This window comes from Xyrauchen texanus, chromosome 15 (assembly GCF_025860055.1).
Source record: "Xyrauchen texanus isolate HMW12.3.18 chromosome 15, RBS_HiC_50CHRs, whole genome shotgun sequence".
NCBI classification, from domain to species: Eukaryota; Metazoa; Chordata; class Actinopteri; order Cypriniformes; family Catostomidae; genus Xyrauchen; species Xyrauchen texanus.
Window position 1 is genome coordinate 26055428 of NC_068290.1, and position 20711 is coordinate 26076138.

The 20711-nt window shown below is 40.0% G+C and overlaps 1 protein-coding gene and 2 non-coding genes across 3 annotated transcripts; 1 reads left to right on the forward strand and 2 right to left on the reverse strand.

The window, feature by feature from the left end:
* Positions 1-9364: 9364 nt before the first annotated feature.
* Positions 9365-9418, reverse strand: LOC127656515 (U7 small nuclear RNA). The gene has a single exon (XR_007972169.1). It is a non-coding gene; the product is annotated as a U7 small nuclear RNA (small nuclear RNA).
* A 685-nt stretch (positions 9419-10103) lies between these two features.
* LOC127656360 (triosephosphate isomerase B-like) lies at positions 10104-17554 on the forward strand. The gene is made up of 7 exons (XM_052144660.1): positions 10104-10307; positions 12201-12324; positions 12502-12586; positions 13709-13841; positions 13923-14008; positions 14093-14180; positions 16931-17554. Exons 1-7 carry the CDS (start codon positions 10196-10198, stop codon positions 17047-17049), a joined length of 747 nt encoding a protein of 248 aa, XP_052000620.1. The 5' UTR covers positions 10104-10195; the 3' UTR covers positions 17050-17554.
* LOC127656516 (U7 small nuclear RNA) lies at positions 14516-14569 on the reverse strand. Its single transcript, XR_007972170.1, has one exon. It is a non-coding gene; the product is annotated as a U7 small nuclear RNA (small nuclear RNA).
* Positions 17555-20711: the final 3157 nt, after the last annotated feature.

Sequence of the window (20711 nt, forward strand, 5' to 3'; positions counted from 1 at the left end):
TAAGCATATTGGAGGGAGCAAATCTAGAATTGACAATTGGTTGGTGAGTGATAACATTTTAACATTTGCTTCACGAATCGCAAATGCGCTTGTATCTGATCATTGCTTTATAGATCTAGTTTTAGAACCCACAATGAGGGAAACCAGAAATAAAGGCTATTGGAAATTTTTACAAAATAAGAATGTTGCAATAAGATCAGGAATTAATAAGGGGTAATCGAGAATAATGAATCAACTGAATGTTATATTGGTAAATGGTCGTTTCTGAAATTCTTTTGCAAAGAACTTAACAGGAAAAAAAAGAAAATGAAAGCAATTTGCTCTGGGAAATAAGTCAGTGCTGTAGTAAACTTGTAAAAAAAATGGACCAATGAAGCAGAGCTGGAACTACAAGTCTGCTTTGAGAGCCCTGATTGGAGTATATCTGAGGCTGCAGAAACAATCTGCATGAGCTCACAGACACTGTAACATCATATATCAGTTTCTTTAAGGATATGTGCATTCCTACAAGGGCTTATTTACAGACCTGCAAACTCACAAGAAGTGAAAAAGGTGACATGTTTCCAGATTAAAACCATGTAGGGGAGTCTGGGGGCATCCTCCCCATAAGAACCTTTTGTGATTTTAACATGTAAACTAAGCATTCTGGTGCACTCTGACAAGAAAATAAAGGGAAAAACAACATCTGATTCAGGTAAAAAACACATTTATTGTTCCACTTTTTGGCACACCAACCACAACTTGCTTGTCAAAAATGTATTTATTTATTTATTCAGTCTTTTGTCTTGCACAAGACTTTCAAGTGGCCATTTTCTCTGCTTGGCAATGTGCCTCTTTCTTAAAACATTTTCTTCCTCTTCAGCTTCAAGTCTTTTCTCTGCAGCACTTGTAGATGGCTAGCAGTCAAACTCCATCCTCCTCTCTCTCAGACTCTTGAGCATCTTCCTTTATCATTGGGCCTTGTCACTTGTTCCTGCCGATTTGCTGTTGCTGCACAGCCTCCTGTTTACTACCCCAAACTTAACATCAAACTTAACAAACTCTGTCAAGCTTCTGAAGTTTGCAGATGACACTAATGTCATCGGCCTCATCTAAGATGACGATGAGTCTGTATACAGAAGGGAGGTTGAACGGCTGGCTCACTGGTGTTGTCAAAACATCCTGTAGCTAAACATGCTCAAAACAGTAGAGAGGACTTTAGGAGGAACACCCCAACTCTGACCTCCCTCACCATTCTAAACAGCACTGTGGCAGCAGTGGAGTCATTCAGGTTCCTGAGCACTACCATCTCACAGGATCTGAAGTGGGACACCCACATTGACTCCATTGTGAAATGGCCCACCAGATGTTGTACTTCCTTTGCCAGATGAGGAATTTCAACCTGCCACAGGCGCTGCTGATACAGTTCTACTAAGCAGTCACAGAGTCTGTCCTCTGCACTTCAATAACGAAGTGTGGTTTGGACAGTTTGGACTGCTGAGAGGATTATTGGTTGCCCCCTGCCCTCCCTTCAAAAACAGTACACTTCCAGAATAGGGCTGGAAAAATCACTCTGGACCCCACTCACCCAGCCCGCTTCCTTTTTGAACTGTTGCCTTCTGGCAGGCGCTACAGAGCACTGAGCACCAGAACCATCAGGCACAGGAACACTTTTTTCCCTCAGGCTATCCATCTCATGAACAGTTAAAACTGCCCCATTGAGCAATAATTATGTGCAACACACAGCTTAGTCTATTTATATTTATCCAACATACCACACCTCTTCTGCCTTTACATTCCCTTGCTTCTGTATATAACAGATTTGTATTTGTACATATGTATGTATATATATATATATATATATATATATATATATATATATATATATAGTCTTATTTTGTATTTCTATATATAGTTATATTTTCTATTCACTTTTTATTTGTATTCTATTTTGTTTATTATTATTATCTCTATTATTTTCTTGTTGTTGGTTTGTTTGTGCACTGGAAGCTTCTGTCACCAAGACAAATTCTGGGGCTATTGCTGCTAGGCTGAAGAAAGGTATTTCGACCATAATTAGTGAGACTCAATCCATAATAACATAAGACTTGTATTAGATTTACTTGATTATAGCTACACGAGTGAGTTTCTTGTATTTTTAGATTTTTATAAAGTATTTGATTCTGATGAACATCCTTTTATTTTGAAAACTTTGCACTACTTTGGATATGGATATCAATAGTTCTCTAGCTCATGGCACTTGTTCAAGATTTCAGATTAAGAAGGAAATTTGTCAAGGATGCAGTAGCTCACTGTTATTGTTTATAATGTTTGCAGAGATGTTATCCATAGTGATCAAAAACTATTGCATTGAAGGGTTAAATGTGATGGGAAGACAAATAATAATAAATCAGTTAGCAGATGACACAACTTTATTTTTAAAAATGGAAATCAAATTCCCCTAGCTTTACAATCCTACAACTGAATATAGATAAATGTGAAATTTTAACCTTTCATGATTATCCCTTGCAGCCATTATATAATATAATATACAAATTAAGAAGGAGGTTAAATATTTAGGGATTGTTATTTCTAAGGATAAAACAACAACTGATAATATGAATATTTGGTATAATATAAGTGTAATTCAGTAATAAACTGAAGCTGCAAAGACAATCTTTTTCCAAAATGGATAGTTTGTCCAGACTCATTTACCCAGTCTTCTCCTTACCCATATCATCAAGAATGATTAAATCAATATATAATGTTGATTTCAAATTCATATCGAGAAACAAATGTCCGTACATAATGAACACAACATAATGAATCACAACATCACAATCTTTGTTTTGAAGCAAAAAATTATTTGAAAATCAGACATAAAGACAAAGGTACAAGGCTGTGTACTTAACGTCTTTCATGAAGGCATGAACTACAATCCCATGAAGCATTGCGAATTACCAAAAAAAAAATGGAATATATAAAAGTATTGATTTTAGTATAGAAACGTCTAGGTTACTAGTGTAACCCCCGTTCCCTGATGGAGGGAACGAGACATTGGGTCGATTGTAGTGACACAAAGGGCTTCTTTAGGGAGCCTCTGGTATCTCTGAATATGAAAAATTTGCATGTTCCGCCCCCGGATAAATGTGTATAAAAGGCGGGGATCGTGCATCTGTTCAGTCAGGTTCTGCACCGAGGAGCCGAGAATAAGGTTCGGCTATTACAGCGGCTTGGTACAGTGTTGTATCAAGGGGTCCCAATTCAATAGCGCCACCTACACTGAACCGTGTTATTTGATCTGCTGATGCTGGTGCAGCAAGCTGTAGCGTGCCAAAGGTGCATGGGCATCAGACTGCACGTAACCTTCCCCAACGCCCCACTAAGACACCATATTGTTTTTACTAGGTTCCCGGCATCTGACCAAGGATTTCCCTTGAGGGGTGGGAACAAGCGACGTGACAAGCATGAGAGCAGGCTGTGGGGGGGGGCATCTAGCTATAACACGCATCAGGGCCAGTGCCCACGAGGATGCCACACTTCTTGTGAGTGTGCTCAAACCCTCAAGGGGGCGGTCAAGGCCTGGGTCCGATAGTCCAATGCGATGGTGTCAGCTACCCATGGGCGAGCCTATGTTTGGAGACATCATTCCCTTTCCGCTGTCCGCAAAAGTAAACAAAGAGCTGCTCAGCGTCTAAAGCTCAGCAACGATAAGGCTGGGTCTGCCTCCTCCCGGGGCAGCGCATGCAGGTTCACTACCTGGTCCCTGAAAGGGGTCATAGAAACCTTGGGCACATAGCCCGGTTGAGGTCTTAGGATGACATGAGCATCTGTTGGACCAAAATCTAGGCAAGTGTCACTGACAGAGAACGCTTGATGGTCTCCAACCCTCTTGATGGAAGCAAGCGCAATCAGGAGGGTCGTCTTCTGGGAGAGGGCACTTAGCTCGACTGATTTTAGTGGCTCGAAGGGGGTTCTCTGAAGGCCCGTAAGGACCACTGAGAGATCCCACGAGGGGAACAGGCATGGCCTGGGAGGATTTAACCTCCGGGCGCCTCTTAGAAACCTGAAGATCAGGTCATGCTTCCCTAGGGACTTACCGTCCATCGCATGGTGGGCTACATATACCTTTAAGGTGGAGGGGGACAGCAGCCCCTCCAGCTTTCCCTGTAGGAAAGAGAGCACTGACCCGGCTGCGCACCTCTGCGGGTCTTCAGATTGGGAAGAACACCAATTTGCGAACAGACGTCACTTCAGGGTGTAAAGCTGCCTGGTAGAGGGAGCTCTGGCTTGGTTGATCGTGTCTACGACAGCTAGTGGTAGACCACTCAGATTTTCCACATCCCGTCCAGTGGCCAGACGTGGAGGTTCCAGAGGTCTGGGCGCTGGGAGTCTGAAGCCAGTGCTGGAGCGATCTCATATGCATCAACCCTAGTGGCGTGACCATGCCTGAGGATGCCATATACCTCAGGAGCCTCTGGAACTGTTTTAGAGGGGCCGCAGTGCCTATTTTGAACGACGAGAGGCAATTCAGCCTCAGAGTCTAACTCCACGCCGAGAAAAGAGATGCTCTGAACCCGGGGAGAGCTTGCTCTTTTCCCAGTTGACCTGGAGCCCTAGACGGCTGGGGTGCGTGAGCACCTGGTCCCTGTGAGCGCATAGTGCCTCTCGAGAGTGAGCTAAGATCAGCCAGTCGTCGAGGTAGTTGAGTATGCAGATGCCTACCTCCATTATCAGGGCAAGGGCGGCCTCTGCCACCGTCGTGAAGACGTGAGGGGACAGGGACAGACCGAAGGGGAGGACCTTGTACTGGTACGCCCGGCCCTCGAACGTGAACTGTAGAAAGGGTCTGTGTCGGGGCAAAATTGAGATGTGAAAGTATGCGTCTTTCAGGTCTACCGCTGTGAACCAATCTTGATGCCGAGCGCATGTTAGAATGTGTTTTTGCATGAGAATCTTGAACAGGAGTTTGTGCAGAGCCCGGTTGAGAACTCGCAGGTCCAAGATTGGTGTCAACCCACCTCCTTTTTTGGGTATGATGAAGAAGGGCTGTAGAAACCATTCTCCATCTCGGCTGGAGGGACAGGCTCAATTGCATCCTTTTGCAAAAGGGTAGCGATTTCCGTGCGCAGGCTCCTTGTTTTTTCGCCATGCACCGAAGTGGGGCAGATGCTGCTAAACGGGGCGGATGCCTGGCGAACTGAATCACATAGCTGAGTTGGATGGTCCTGGCCAGCCAGCGCGACGGGTTGGAAAGCGTAAGCCACGCGTCCAAGCTCTGCATGAGGGGCACTAAGGGGACGATTGCTTTTGACATACCCCGTGGCACCCTGATCCGAGGAACCAATCATCTAGCCGTGAGGGTAGAGGGGAGGACGGAGGCCCCTCTCTGTTCAGCCCCACGCTCATGGTGACCTGGGCAAGCATATCGGACATCTGGGCGTCAGCCTCGAACTGGGCGGGCAAACCCGAAGGCGTCAGATGCCGCGACGCTCTCCGATGCAGCGGCGACATCATCATCCTGCTCCATGGCGCAAACTGAGAAATTAGACTGGCAATGAGGCCAGCCAGTCTCACATCGAGTTCGGACTGAAGCAATCAAGTGTGCAGGAGGTTCATGGGGATTTACCTGGTGAAACCACATATGCTGAACCCCCAAATCACCTCCATCGCCACTCGGGTCGTACTCAATCCCGTGGGAAGAAGGAGCAACATGGGGAGCGGCTGGTGTGGCGTTCCCCTTGAGAAAGGAAATCTGCGACCGCAACAATGCCATGGTCAAGTTCTCGCAATGAGTACATGAGCCATCCACAAACGCTGCCTCTGTGTTATCGTGACCCAGAAACACAACTGTCAGAAGTGGAGAGATATCTGCCGCATCCAGGAACAACGCAAAGGCGGAAGGAACGTAAAAAGACGTTCCACACCAATGCGTTAACTCTTTTTGAGAAAATAATGCTCTTTTGGAGGAGTTGTTGCTCTTTTAGGAAACTGTCGAAGCACCCAGGGGCGTGGACTGCACTGGCATGCAGAGGAGGGAGAAAGCCACTAGCAGTGAATCGTAGATCCAACAGAAAAGCTCTTTTAGAGGTGAGTGGAACAGTAGTGAGATTTTCAGCTCACTTTTGCCGGGGCTTCAGCCTGTATTTTGAAATGTTGACTGACAAATATGAAACAGGATAATAGCCTATGTAAACCCCCGTAATCATAAGTTGCCTTATTTCATTGTGCTTTGGCTTTGCACACACTGCATACAGCCTGTAAAAATAGACATAGGTCTTAAAAATAATCTAGCCTGTAGAATAAGTTTCTTTGCTGTCGGTAGCCTATGGGCTACTCCGTTTCTTCCTCTCTGTTGAATATGCAGCAGGTAGGGGAGGAGTTGACATCAACTAACGTTACTTATTGGTGAGTTAACAGCAGTTAGCGGGAAAGACAAATGAGTCTTTGGGGTTTTTCCGAAAGAAGTCAGTGGGTAGCCAGGAACATATCACACTGCACTTGTAATGAGAGCCAGTTCCGTGCAGAGCGGACTTTTCTTGTTTATCAGGTCTTGTTTTCTCAAAGGATAACCAATAAGCATTAACATAAAATGTATGTTTGACTTGTTTTGTGATATTAGTTTGTAGTAAATATACAATTTGATTTGATTAAATGGTTTTGTAGAGGGTAGCAAAGATGAGATACAGACTGAGGAGCCAGCAGTAGCAGCTGTGCCAGAATCAGGCATGAAAACTGTAACAATTAATCAGGCACTTTACTTTAGAGAAAGTTAAAAGTGAAACATTGTTTATCCCAATGCTCCTAATGATCCTAATGAAAGGATTTTGACAGGTGAACATTGAGAATTATATACAGTTCGATGCCATGGTGTGTCAATGAACTTAGACTAAAGTCATCCATGTATTGCTTTAACTTAGGATCTTATACATCATTTTGACTATTTATGTCAAAAAATATACATTATTTATATTAAAATAATGTTTTACCTCACTTTACTCACTATAATAACTCTTTTGTGATAACTTTATGGTATGTACATGAAAATTCAAGAATCATGATAGATATTAGGGCAATCCCACTGATCTGCTCTTCCCAATACATTTTCTTCAATGGTATTGGTCTACACTTTGACATATGTAGCACTTGATGAATTAGTTGTTTGAAGCTGATTTGCAATGCGTTATGTGCTGTATCTGTTCTTTTGCATCACAGATGATTCAGGGAGGAGAGAGGATGTTGAGGATAGTACTAGAATGGAAGATTTAGGAACTGTAGAAACAGGCCCAGCCAGAGCAAAACTCAAAGAATACCCTCTCACCAGCTTTGGACTACAGGGAAGTGGTTGCTAGTGTGAAAATAAAATTGTCTGGGCTAAGCCCCGGATGTCCTTCAATGCTGGAAACGCCTCTGCTGAACACACAACTGCTCAGCTCCGAAGAAAGAATCTGACTGAACAGATGCACAATCCCCACCTTTTATAGCCATACGTCCGGGGTGGGACATGCAAATTCTGTTCACCAATTTGGCATTGGCCTTTTTCATATTCAGAGGTATCCGAGGCTCCCAAAAGAAGCCTCTTGCGTCGACACAACGTCGAGTGAGTGACAGAAGGGGAACAATATATTTTATGTTTATTGCTAAATATTCCGATATGTACAAATATATGAGTAGTTTAAGAGTGAAGGGAGACCAACTCACATAATTCACTGTGGGTCATGGGAGTCAAGTTTCGTGGGTTTCGTTTGCAGTAGATCTCTGATTGGTGGCTCTTTCTCTGCTGTACCATGAGTAATGTAGTTGTTTACCATGACTTCCACTATCAAACAACATTTTTAAACAATGATGTTGTAATAACTTCAATGGAAGCATATACCATCGATGAACAAGCTCGTAGCTCACGGTAGGTGTGTCTTTAATTGAATGGGAATTTTAATTCCAGCACCAGACTAATGCACTCCGTTGTGTCCACCTCACTGATATATATATACATATTACAATCTTATATATATATATATATATATACAGTAGATCATTGGTCTGCCCCTAAAATAGAATCCGCATTTGAAATCATAGCGATTCTAGAGATTTCATTGGCTAATAGGACTTTTAATGAGTAATATATTCACTGCCTGAGTGAAAATCATACAAAACCCCTTTGTTGTATGTCAAGATAACTTTGTAAATATAACATTTATTGACTTCTAAATAATTTATTACACATAATAGTATATTACCACATCTATAAATCGTGAAATGAAAAATGTCTTGTTCTGTGTGTTTTTCCGTTGTTCTGCTACAGAATGACTGAACCACAATACCACGCATTTTATTTTTTTTAATATTTACACATATTACAATCTTATATGACCACCAGCAATTATGATGGAAAAACCACTGTGTCCATAGACACATATGGCAGAAGTAGTACAAGTAGAATGGGTAGTATGCCATTCAGAACTCGTCTAGAGTTCTTCAAATCAAGTTAGATTTATTATTATTATTATTTTACTATTAAAGGGATAGTCTGCCCAAAAATGTTATTTCTCTCACACAAAGATTTTTAGAAGAATATCTCAGCTCTGTAGGTGCATACAATCCAAGTGAATGATAGCCAGAAATCTGAAGTTCCAAAAAGCATATAAAAGCAGCATACAAGTCTCCAATGGTTAAATCCATACCTTCAAAACTAATATGATAAATGTGAGTAAGAAACAGATCAATATTTAAGTCTTAGTTTTAGTATAAATCTCCACTTTCTCTTTCACATCTGAATGTCACATGTTGTACCCACACCTATCATATCGCTATTGAAGTTTGGATTTAACCACTGGATTACTTTTCTGCTGCTTTTATCTGCTTTTTGGACCTTAAGATTTCTGGCCTCCATTCACTTGCATTGAAAAGACCTACACAGCTGAGATATTCTTCATACAATTTTCGTTTGTGTTCAGCAGAAGAAAGAAAGCCATAAACATCTGGGATGGTATGAGGGTTATTAAATTATGAGAGAATTTTCATTTTTGGGTGAACTAACCCTTTAAGCATTCAAGGTCCTTTATATTAGACTAAACCCCGTATGCATTGCAGGTATTGTTATCAAATGAATTTGTGTATTCATTAATCACTTTAGTTAATTATTGTTTAGTCTGATGCAATGCATGTGCAGTCCACTCCAATCCGTTCTCATGCAGAAAATATTTCTTGAAAGCAATACCTAATTACATTTCCAGAAAAATGTTCTTACTTCTAATTTAATACGTGCCAATAAAACTATTATAGAGACCTCTAAAAAAGTTGTATCGTTAATATAATATGTATCTGAATATAAATGCAGCAGATCTCCAGATCGAATCGTTTTTGAATTCTTTCATTTCACAATGATGTGGGCTTCCTTTTAAAGGAAACCTTCTAGACAAATACTAAAAGAGCAATTTTTCCTGAAATAGTGAGCAACAACCCGTCCTTACTACTTTCGACAAGAATATAGGTCATGGTGACTAATAGCAAACGATGACTTATTAAGAAATATTTGTTACGTTGACATCTGAAAACCATTTTAAAGTCTAATTATTTAATAAATTATTGCATCTAGAGGACTGTGTCATCTTTAAATATTTTTCAGCATATTTTCTTATTAAAAATAGCAAATATATTTGTATAACTCGTATACGCAAACGGCATTGTGGGTATGCAAATGTAAACCTACCCGTTACATCCGAAACGTATAAGTATTATTAATATTCATGAAAAAAGCAGTACCGTATTGGACGATTCTGTAATATTCACTATAAAAGCACTACTTGATTGGCCAGAGAATCTACAACACCACCTCCAACCAAACCTTAACAAATCAAGTAGCGCTTTATTCATGAATATTAATAAGTCTTCCCCTACCATCCTGCCTTTCGGATATCCGCTTACCGGCCTCCTATTACAATTATGACTGTTTTAGATGTTGGAATGATGAAACACAGCGTTAATTTCTTTCAGTAAAAAAATGCACCTGTACATCTACATTGTCTGTGACCAAAGAACATGTATTTTCGCAGGCGTGTCGTGACGAGCCAATGGTAGATACATGGGGGAGGAGTTTCCCTTGCCATTTTTATATAAACGCTGACGTGCTACAGATCCTCGCTGTCTCTTCGTCTGGAGGGAGTCTGTTTGAGTAACACACAAAGTGATTTGTAGTAAAATAAATTTGTCTGCAAAGATGACTGGCAGGAAGTTTTTCGTCGGTGGAAACTGGAAATTGAACGGCGACAAAAAGAGCATCGAAGAGCTCGCCAATACATTGAATAACGCCAAACTCAACGCAGAAACCGGTGCGTATTTCATTCAGTTTCCTCTGCAAATCTCCTCTTCACTAGGGACAGTCACATGCCACTGCAAATATAGGCCTTTAGATACTGCATTGACCCTGAGATGACATTTACTTACACGCAGGGCAACTGTTATCGCCATAAAACGAGCGATATTGCCGCTCTCGTTAATAGCTCATTAAACAAAAGCTGCTCGTTGTCAATCGGTAGTAGTTATATAGTAAATAGGAGTAGTAACCTTGTACCAGACACTCTTGTGTCCAGCATAATTCCTGACATTCCAACATCACATTTGTATTGAAAATTCATGACATGTGCATAATTTTTTTTTTATCAAAATGGTTTTGGAGAAATGACGATTTGATTTAACGTCATGTTTTGTTAATGAATGAAAGCATGATGCACCTAGTGTGTCGTGATTCAAGGGCTTGAAATGGGTGTGTGATTTCCAGCACGTAGCCACCATGTGTGTAAAATGCCTTGTCAAATGACGGGATGAATAATATGCATGATTTATCCTCGACGCGGAAGGACAAATCTGTGGAATTCGACGTAACATTACGTAATAGTCTTCCGTTAAAATGTAACATTGAAGAAAAACGAGTAGGCCTAGTTACATTAACGCATTACAACCTTTTGTGCGCCGTTTCCGCTATTTACAGTGACGAAAACCTGCATCACTGAGCCTTCACAAGGGTAGATCGACCGTGTGTGTTAGATTCACAACAGCAAAACTGTGGACATTAAATGGTAAAATTCAATAGTCATATTGCATGTGCGACTCCTCTTTCATAGTTCATTCATGGGCTGAAACCCGAGGAGCTTCTCAAGACACTTAACACGCAAATGTCATGGGTCAAATTGTCATGTATCGCACTAGCGTGTCTTTTTCCTATATAACACTGGCCTGTGTCCTGGCCATGTGTAACATCTGCACAGTAATCCTGATGCTCAAAATAATAGTTGAGTAGGGAAAATGATATCCTACAATTAGTTAAAATAAATTAGCCTCGAGTATTTAGAACTTAATTTTGAGTTAACTAGGAATTGTTTTTAACTTAACAAACTTGAATCTTTTATTTGACTGGAACTTCAATTTAATTGAAACTGGGCTGTTTCTAAAATTTAGAGGTATGCTTGTGTTTTTTAAAAGAGTTTCTGTTATGTTCAGGTTTTGGGGGTAACCATTATTAATTTGATATTTATTATTAATATGAATATTTCAAGTTGATAGCAATTAAAATGCATGTGCAGTACAAAATCTGAAAGTTATTTTAAATGAAATGTGGAAGTTTATTAACTTAAAAAAATTATGTAACCGACTGCCTCAAATTATGCGAGTTCTGCTATATTAAGGTATACTGTATGTAGCCATACGAGAAACCTTTTCTCTTGCAAACTTTGACCTTTCGTCAAAAGGGAACGGGTGCCAAATATGAGTGACCTTTACACCAGAGTGGCAGTCAGTGTTTAATTTAGTCTGACCCAAGATAATTTTACAGTATAAATGCCACCTCCAGTGGTGATACAGCTCAGCCTTTGAAAAGTAAAATAATTAAAGTCATTAATCCACACTGTCCACAACCTTGCTTTCAATAATAGGTTTTTGGGAGACACTTTCTGTGAATTTGTGTTGGTGAAAAATATTTTCCATCTTGAAAATGTCATTGACCAAGTGGTGCTGCACCATTAGAGAACATTCTGGAAGTAGAAAATGGATGGTGAAATAAATGTACAGGAAACCGGAAATCTAATGTTTGCAGATTTATCCAAGTCACATATTGGCAAGGAAAATTGCCCAGCCTTGCTTGTCTGTTAAACTGAAGAAACACTGCAATAATTAGAATTCAGTGTGATTTGTCCAGTTGCTGTTAAACACACTTGTTGTTTTTGCAGAGGTTGTGTGTGGTGCCCCATCCATCTACCTGGACTTCGCCAGATCTAAGCTGGATGCTAAAATTGATGTAGCTGCACAGAACTGCTACAAGGTTGCAAAGGGTGCCTTTACCGGAGAGATCAGGTACATGACTGGCACATCCGCCAAAATGACATCTAACACATTCTTACATGATGAACATTTAGAAAAATAAAATGATTGCTAATTGCAGTGACTATCACCAGTAATAAAAAGTGCATTGTATATAGTTTATATAAAAAAAAACTTCTATCTTCTATCACTATATACTGTCTCTTTCAGCCCTGCGATGATTAAGGACTGTGGAGTAAAATGGGTGATCCTGGGACACTCTGAGAGACGCCATGTGTTTGGAGAGAGTGATGAGGTAACTCCCTAATGTACTGTATTATATAAATTAGATCATCAGGGCAAAATAATTCAACAGCTGATGCGGAAAAGTGAATAAAGTACACTATATTCGTCTGATAGTCCATGAGCAATATATTTTGACATTTCATTCGTTTGCATTCGATTACTTTCATTTGATGGAAATTATGTAGATGCACCATTAATTTTGAGTGCATTTTATGACATGAAACTGTATTTTACTGCCCTCTGGTGCCTAGGCTGAAATATGGCAGATGTACTGTTCAGGTTACTTCACAGCATAGCTGCTTTATTTCAACTCTCTAGTCTAGGTAATACAAAAATTATTATTAGAAACTCTGGCATTACCTCTGGTATTACTAAAAGATTTATAAAAAAAACATGGTTTTTAACATGGACTTCCTTCTACTCGGCCATCTTCAGTCCTCCTAATGCAATTCAAATTAGTTTAGATTGTCTTAAAGAATCTGCCACTATGTATATTTATGCATCATACGGTTTTACCATAAATATCATCAAACATCAAACAAAATTAAGTACTGGTTTACACAGGGATACAACTTCACCAGTATCAACATTGCTTGGTGCAAAGCGTCAGTAATTTTAAAAGTGCTTTCTTTAAAACTGGTATTAGAGGACTTTCTTTTATTACGTTTACATTTCTTTATAGGCTTTGCAGTTAACTTCCCATCATTTTCAATGGGTATCTCACTCATGGTGACTTAAGCATACACAAGTTATCTAGGAACATTTGAACTAATTCAAGCTAAATGTGTAAGCATTATGGGTATGCAAATCTAAAAACGTGAGGTCTCTGATCAAGATTTATTTTTATTTTTATTAAACGTAAAGAAATAAAGAGAAATGGAACCGTAGAAAATTGTCATTCGACATATCTCAAGTTATTTGTGTATTTTTAGTTCGTATGAATATGATTACCACACAGCCATTACTTATACAAATTATTGAAAAAAACAACATGTCTTAGTTCTATAAAGATGTGAAACGGTCAGTGGCTGGCTCACAAAAGACAATGAATGTTCATTCACTGCTATTAACACACATCATTAAATGATATACACTTTCTGATCACCCTCCCTGGATTTGTTTTTCCTGACAGCTGATTGGCCAGAAGGTCGCTCATGCTCTTGAGAGTGGTTTGGCTGTGATCGCCTGCATTGGTGAAAAGCTGGATGAGAGGGAGGCCGGAATCACTGAGAAAGTTGTTTTTGCCCAGACCAAAGTCATCGCAGGTATCTTTCATTAAGATACAATGCATTATAAGAACTTGGCTGTAAAATATATTTGATTTGATAAAGCCTGCTTTTTATTAGATAATGTAAAGGACTGGAGCAAAGTCGTCCTCGCTTATGAGCCCGTCTGGGCTATTGGCACTGGCAAAACTGCATCGCCCCAACAGGTACATCTTTTTAGCACATTAAGAGTCATTTGGAATCAGAACTTTGTTGCTGCTTAATGTTCACTAATAATTCTCCTCTTGTAGGCTCAGGAAGTGCATGACAAGCTCAGGCAGTGGTTGAAGGCCAATGTATCAGAGGCTGTTGCCAACTCCATCAGGATCATCTATGGAGGTGAGGGTGTCTTCTTGCTCTGTATTCAGTGTCAGACCTCTGAGGATAGTAGAGCTTTATATAGTTGCACTGCAATATGAATAATCCATACACATTTTGACATGATCCAAGTATAGTTTAATACTTGCATGCTGTTTACTTTATACTGTCTTAAAAATACCTGCAAGCATATGTATGTAGATGCACAATTTTTATATTAAATGTTTCATCAACTAAAATAAATTGATTTATTCTTGTCACAAAACAATTATTAAACACACCTCAAACTCCTATTTATAATTTCAGAGTACACAATTGCAGCACAGACAATAGTTGCAGTTTTTTTTGCATGTATTAAGGGCTTCCTCAAGGAAACCTACTGGACAAATACTTATAAAGGAGCAAATTTCCAGTGAAGTATTGTGCAATGAACTCAAATTCTGTCATCCACTACTCAAACTATCTCTGGACAGTAATGTTTATATTGGAATGTAAAAAGGTACTAGAAATAGAGTTGTGTATGAGTTTAGCAAAATTGTACATTAGAACAGGGGTGTTCACTTTTCTAGTGCTAGTGGTTGTCCAAGGACTTGTCTCCTCATTTTCATTGGGTAGCTCATTTGAGGTGTCTAAAGTACAAGTTATATATTAACATTTGAACCAGTTGAAATAAAACAAAGGCATTGTGGGTTTGCAAATATAACCACACCCTCCAGTATTTTTCAGTACTCCCCCTCTATCAAATGCCCATTAGGAATGAGGGTGTGTATGGACAAGATGTGCTAGAAGAAATTGGTTATGTAAGCTGGACATGCTACACATACCAACATTATGCTAGTGTAATTTATAACCGTAAGCACTGGTGAGGCAGTGTTTACATTTGTTTATACGGTTTACAGATTGTTTCACTTTTAATTGACTATCACAATTCCAGTGGGTCAGAAGTTTACATACACTAAATTAACTGTGCCTTTTAAGCAGCTTGGAAAATTCCAGAAAATTATGTCAAGCCTTTAGACAATCAGCTTCTGATATAAGGTGTACTGACTTAAAGGTGTGTACCTGTGGATGTATTTTAAGGTCTACCTTCAAACTCAGTACCTCTTTACTTGACATCATGGGAAAGTCAATAGAAATCAGCCAAAAACTCCAACAAAAAAATGTGGACCTCCACAAATCTGGTTCATCCTTTGGAGCAATTTCCAAATGCCTGAAGATACCACATTCATCTGTACAAACAATATTATGCAAGTATAAATACCACAGGACCACACAGCCATCATACTGCTCAGGAAGGAGACGCATTCTGTCTCCTAGAGATGAATGTAGTCCGTTAAATTGGAATACAAGGGGCACAAGCTTGTGCTTCAATTACCATGAGTGAGGTACCTAAAATTAAAGTTAAAATTATGAAAGTTTCATTGATCACTTATATCTTGGAAAAATGCTCTGTATTTGTCTATTTGATCTTGTTAAAGGAAGCCCCTTCTAAATTGCTAAAAATAAAGGCTTCTTTGAAAGATTGTAAGTTGCAAACACCGTTAAAATCAGAATCATTAATATTACTTAAAGGTGAGTAAATTATTAAACTCGGGCTTAAAAAAATATCTGAAAAGTTTTTCTCATTAATAAATACAGTCTAACACAGTGAAACCTTATTACATTACTGAAGGTGGGTGAAATGTTAAACTCACACTTTAATTATATCCGAGAACTTTATAACAAATAGAAGGGTCTAGGGATGGGCGGATCGATACTAAAGTGTCGATGCCTCAGATACTGAAGTTGCATCAAGAATATAGATCTTCACAAATAAAATAGATTCTGACATCATTTTTTTTTTTTAACAAGTGATTTCTGACTTTTTAACAAGTGATATTTAGATAGCATGAGTATTAATGCATCTCATAAGCTTCAAAGTGGGGGAAAAAAAAGAATTGTAGTATCCATAGGTCTATGGTTAATTTTGAGGTTTTATATGTTCACAAATAAAACTAACTTTTACTAACACATTTTTAAAGGGTAAACAAAGCAGCCTAATAATGTTTGGCCCATAAATATAAAAAATTTTATAACAAAGTTACTACTATTATTCAAAGAACTTGTACAAATAAAATTTAATAGAGGTATAGGTATCGATATCAATGATATTGGCCTTAAAGTACTTGGTATTAGATCTAAAAGAAAATAAGTGGTATCGCCCTTCCCTAGAATGAACCAAATTTTCACAGAAAATCTAGTGGATAAATGCTAAAAGACCAATCTCCAGCTATCTGTTTTGTCATCACTTTCAATGGGTTCCTCATTCATGGTGACTGGAGCCCAATTTACATTTGAACCAATTTAAATTAAACATGTAAAAGGCATTAAGTATGCAAATTTGGACACGTCTTCCAATACTGTCTCCATCCTCCATATTCTACCCATACCGTCTCTAGACTGGACAAGAATGTTTAAGACTATACACAAAGAACGCAATTGATTGCTAAGTTGAGCTGTGCTGTGCTATAAATTCACATTCCGACAAGTGTAGCTAATAACTCTAAGCACTGATGAAGCTGTGCTTACATTTGGGTTCTTAGGTAAGGGTTTGCTTGACAGTTTGGAAGATCTTCTGACATTTTCAAAGCAACAGTGGTACCAAATAAATAGTCAGCAACAGAAATATTTGATGAAAAAGAGCACTTAGTGAAAACTTAACCTTTCTTATTGAAGAATACCATGACTTCTCCATTACTGTTAGTAATGTTTTCCATGGTCTACTCTTTCAGGGTCTGTCACTGGTGCAACCTGCAAGGAGCTTGCCTCTCAAAAAGATGTGGATGGCTTCTTGGTGGGCGGTGCTTCCCTGAAACCAGAGTTTATCGAAATTATTAATGCAAAAGCATAAATGGCTCAAGCCATCTACCTAAACTCTAGGGCTTAGGTCCGGTCCCGAACCCTTTTCTTCTTTAGAAAGTGTTATTGTGATTTTGTTACTATTGTTTAATTTTGATTTGTCCTTTTTTGTATTGTTATAATAAAGGAACAGATTGACACATAAAAAGCACTTGAGATCTATTCTACAGAAGTATGGAAATGAGCTACTGAATGTACTTATCTCTTGCATTAGTGCACTGGACTACAGAAATGTAAAAAGAACCAACATTGGGTGTAAGGCCCTATGCCTTTACTTGTAAAACTTTGATTTGTACACTGTGTCAATCTAGTCAATCAACCTCAGTGTCTCTTGTGGAACTGCTTTCAATGAATGGTTATCCTTCTGTTTTCCTGTCCCTAAATGGTGTTTTATGCATTATCTGAGAGGCATTTGTCCTGAAAGAGGTGCACATTGTATGTAATGGCCAACATTGTTTAAAGAATATAAATAGTCTAATAAATGTTTCAGGAGTGTAGACCTAATTTTGTGGTTTTGTCTCAAGTCATTTTGTATAATTTGAATATACACAATGGTAATGTATAAATTACATGGATTTTAGTGTATATGAAATCTCATTGCCAGAAAAACCTACAAGTGTTCTTTATCATTTCTTTTAATTTGGTCACATGTAACCAGCTTTCTTGTATTTCTGCAATGCTAAATGGACTTCATAATCTTCTATAACTATTTTTGGCAGTTGCACTAATCTTTTTTTACAAAAAGAATAAACTATATTCCTGTATAAATCTATTGCACAAGTACTAAAAGAGCGGATTCCCAACTACTGTGCAATGATATGCTCATCACTTTCATTGGGTACATCACTCATGACTCGTAATACAATTTTAATAAATTAATGTGACATGAAAAATGCATTGTCAATTAGAATTTGCACGCCAATGCAGTCAACCCTGTCTCTGGACAAGAATGTGGGGTTGATTTTGTTGTAGTTCAAGCAGAAAATGCAAGTGTACATTACACTCCTTTGCAAACGCCTTCGTTCAAAAAATCTTTGCTGTGACACTACCTCACTGGGTTGAGTAGAATATCAAAACCAACATTTAAAATGATAATTTTTACACTCATAAAGGGACTTCATTTCACAGGAAACTACTGAACAAATACTAAAAGATCAAATTTCCAAATAACAACGTTGCAGTGAACAAGCACAAGCTGCAAGCGATTTATTTAATGGAAAGGTATACAAAAATACTGCCTAGTCCCTTAAATATATTAAGTGTCATGAGATACCTGTAGACTTTGTAAACGGCAAACAAAAATGTGTCAGCAGTCTCCGACGCTTTCTGCCCGTCAATCATTTTGCGCGTTCTCGTAGTGTTTTCATTGCAGCTAATTATTGAGGCATTATGCCATATTCTGATTAATAATTTGTCACTTGAGGACACTTTCCCTACAGTTATGTTTGACAACCGTGGGAACATGCTTTGTGTCGGTTTCAATGGCTAAAAAAAAACTTACAGCACCGTTTGGAAACGCCCTCCACTGTTGTTACCGCCTACCTACTTAAAATAGTGATAAACTTGGTTTAACACAAAATATACTCCTTCCCTTAAACAATCATCAATATATCATGATGTTTATGAACATTTTGTCAACTGTGGTGGAATGAGCTTCCAACCTCCACACGACTGATCCGATCCCTGAAAACACATTTGTTCCACAAGCACTTAACCAAGCTTTTTTAAACAAAAAAAAATTATAAAATCCTTCTGAATTTTTTCTGCCCTAGTATCTTTAATACTCCAGTGTTTTTTTGTTTTTTTTTGGTGATGCAAATAGATCTGTTTCAGCTTCCCCAAATCTATCCCATCTCATCAGAACTGAGGACAAAGTCTCCATTCTCCTTTTATAAAGTCCTGTCACAAGAGCAAATCTGAGGAAACAGTTCAGGTGACATGGAATGTGCATCGCCCATATCGATAGGAGATATTTCTCACCAGAGGAGAAGCTGGCAGGCAAAGTTCATCGATGACAGGTCTCCCCAGCCCGTGTTCGATGCATCTGGCATGACCAGTTTGCATCTGGACACTTGACCAAGTGCCATACCCATTTGATAGAATGTGGGCATTTTCCAAATGGTTAAGACAACTAGACAGTGGTGTCACCAAAAGACGTTAAGCAGCCGTGTTGCCATGAATGATGGGGTACCTTCAATCTGAGCCAGCACTGAAGTGGTCTCATCCACAGTAGCCCCAGCGGGGTGACCCGTTGCAGATGCCACGAGGCCCAGGGCTTGTTGAAAATATTTAAATGGTGTTTATTGTACTGATGCATGAATTGGAAAAGAGCTGTTATTGTGAATATATTTGGGCTCAGTGTAATCACATCGGGGCTTGTATTCTTTATTGGTTCTTGACACGAATCCAACAACATTGGGGGGGAGGGGGGTACTCGGAACTTTGCAGGGACTTGGCTGGATGATCCGGGATCTCTTGGTGACTGGAACGAACACGTCTGTGGGCTTTGGTCCCTGCTTCATGCAAGTAACGTCAGGAACGCTGCTCCAGTTTGGCGGGAGGCCTCCCGCCGGTACGAGGGCGCCTCAGGGCTGCGATCTTGCCCATAGGCCCTCACCAGCGGCTCGGTCTCCATTTTCCTTGGTTGCGGTGCATGGGGCGAGCCGAATTTGCATGGCCGTTGACCCGAGGAGCGGCGCAAGTTGGAGGCACTACAAAGCCCCCCCCCGTCTCGTCACGAGGTGCTTATAGGCCTGCGACTGCTTCTGCGCCTTACACCTTTATGTGAAAGCGCTAATGGCATCACCAAACAGGCCCTTTTGAAACACCGGGGCATCTTAACAGCACGGCTTTGTCCCTGTCCTGAAGCTCTGACAAGTTATTCCAGAGATGGCACTCAGCGGACACCAGGCTACACATGGATCTGCCGATGACTTGAGCGGTGATCTTGGTAGCTCGGAGAGCCATGTCAGTCTGGTCAGCTTGCAGCACCGCCATGGTCCAGCCTTGACCGCTGACCTGTAGACCTTGTCCAGCAGAGTGGATGTTGTCCTACGGGGGCTTGATGGATGAGCGGACCTGGATTTCCACTCTCAAGGAGGGGCACAGGTGGGCAACTATTGCCTCTTCAACCAGGGGAACCAATGTATATACCCATTCTTAAGCGTTGTCCAGTGTCGTGAAGGCTGCAGCTCCAGAGACGAGCATTAAATCAGAGTATGGTAAATGCCATGACTTCATGAGCTCTTCGTACAGCTCAGGGAATAATGGCACTGAGGGGTGGGATACAGAGACGCGCCGGCTAGAATAGAACTGATTGTCAAACCGAGAACGCTCAGGTGCACTAGGAGAGGGCCAATCCAATATGAGGTTCTCAACAGCCCAAGCGAGCACCTGAAACGGTTTGGTTTCAGAAACTCTAATGCGGTCTTCCTCTCCTCAAAGAGAAGTCCCGGAGAGCTCATCCAACAACTGTGTCCAGGGCTCATTTTTCCAACACCATATCATCCATATCCTTGGAGTGAGTGCCAAACATAATTGTGCCCTGCGCCCCAATAACGGGACGCAGGTCTTCACGGGCATACTCCACATGCAAAAATGCTTGCAGATGAGGAGAGGAGACACACAACACTTGCGCCAGCTCATCCTGCCCTC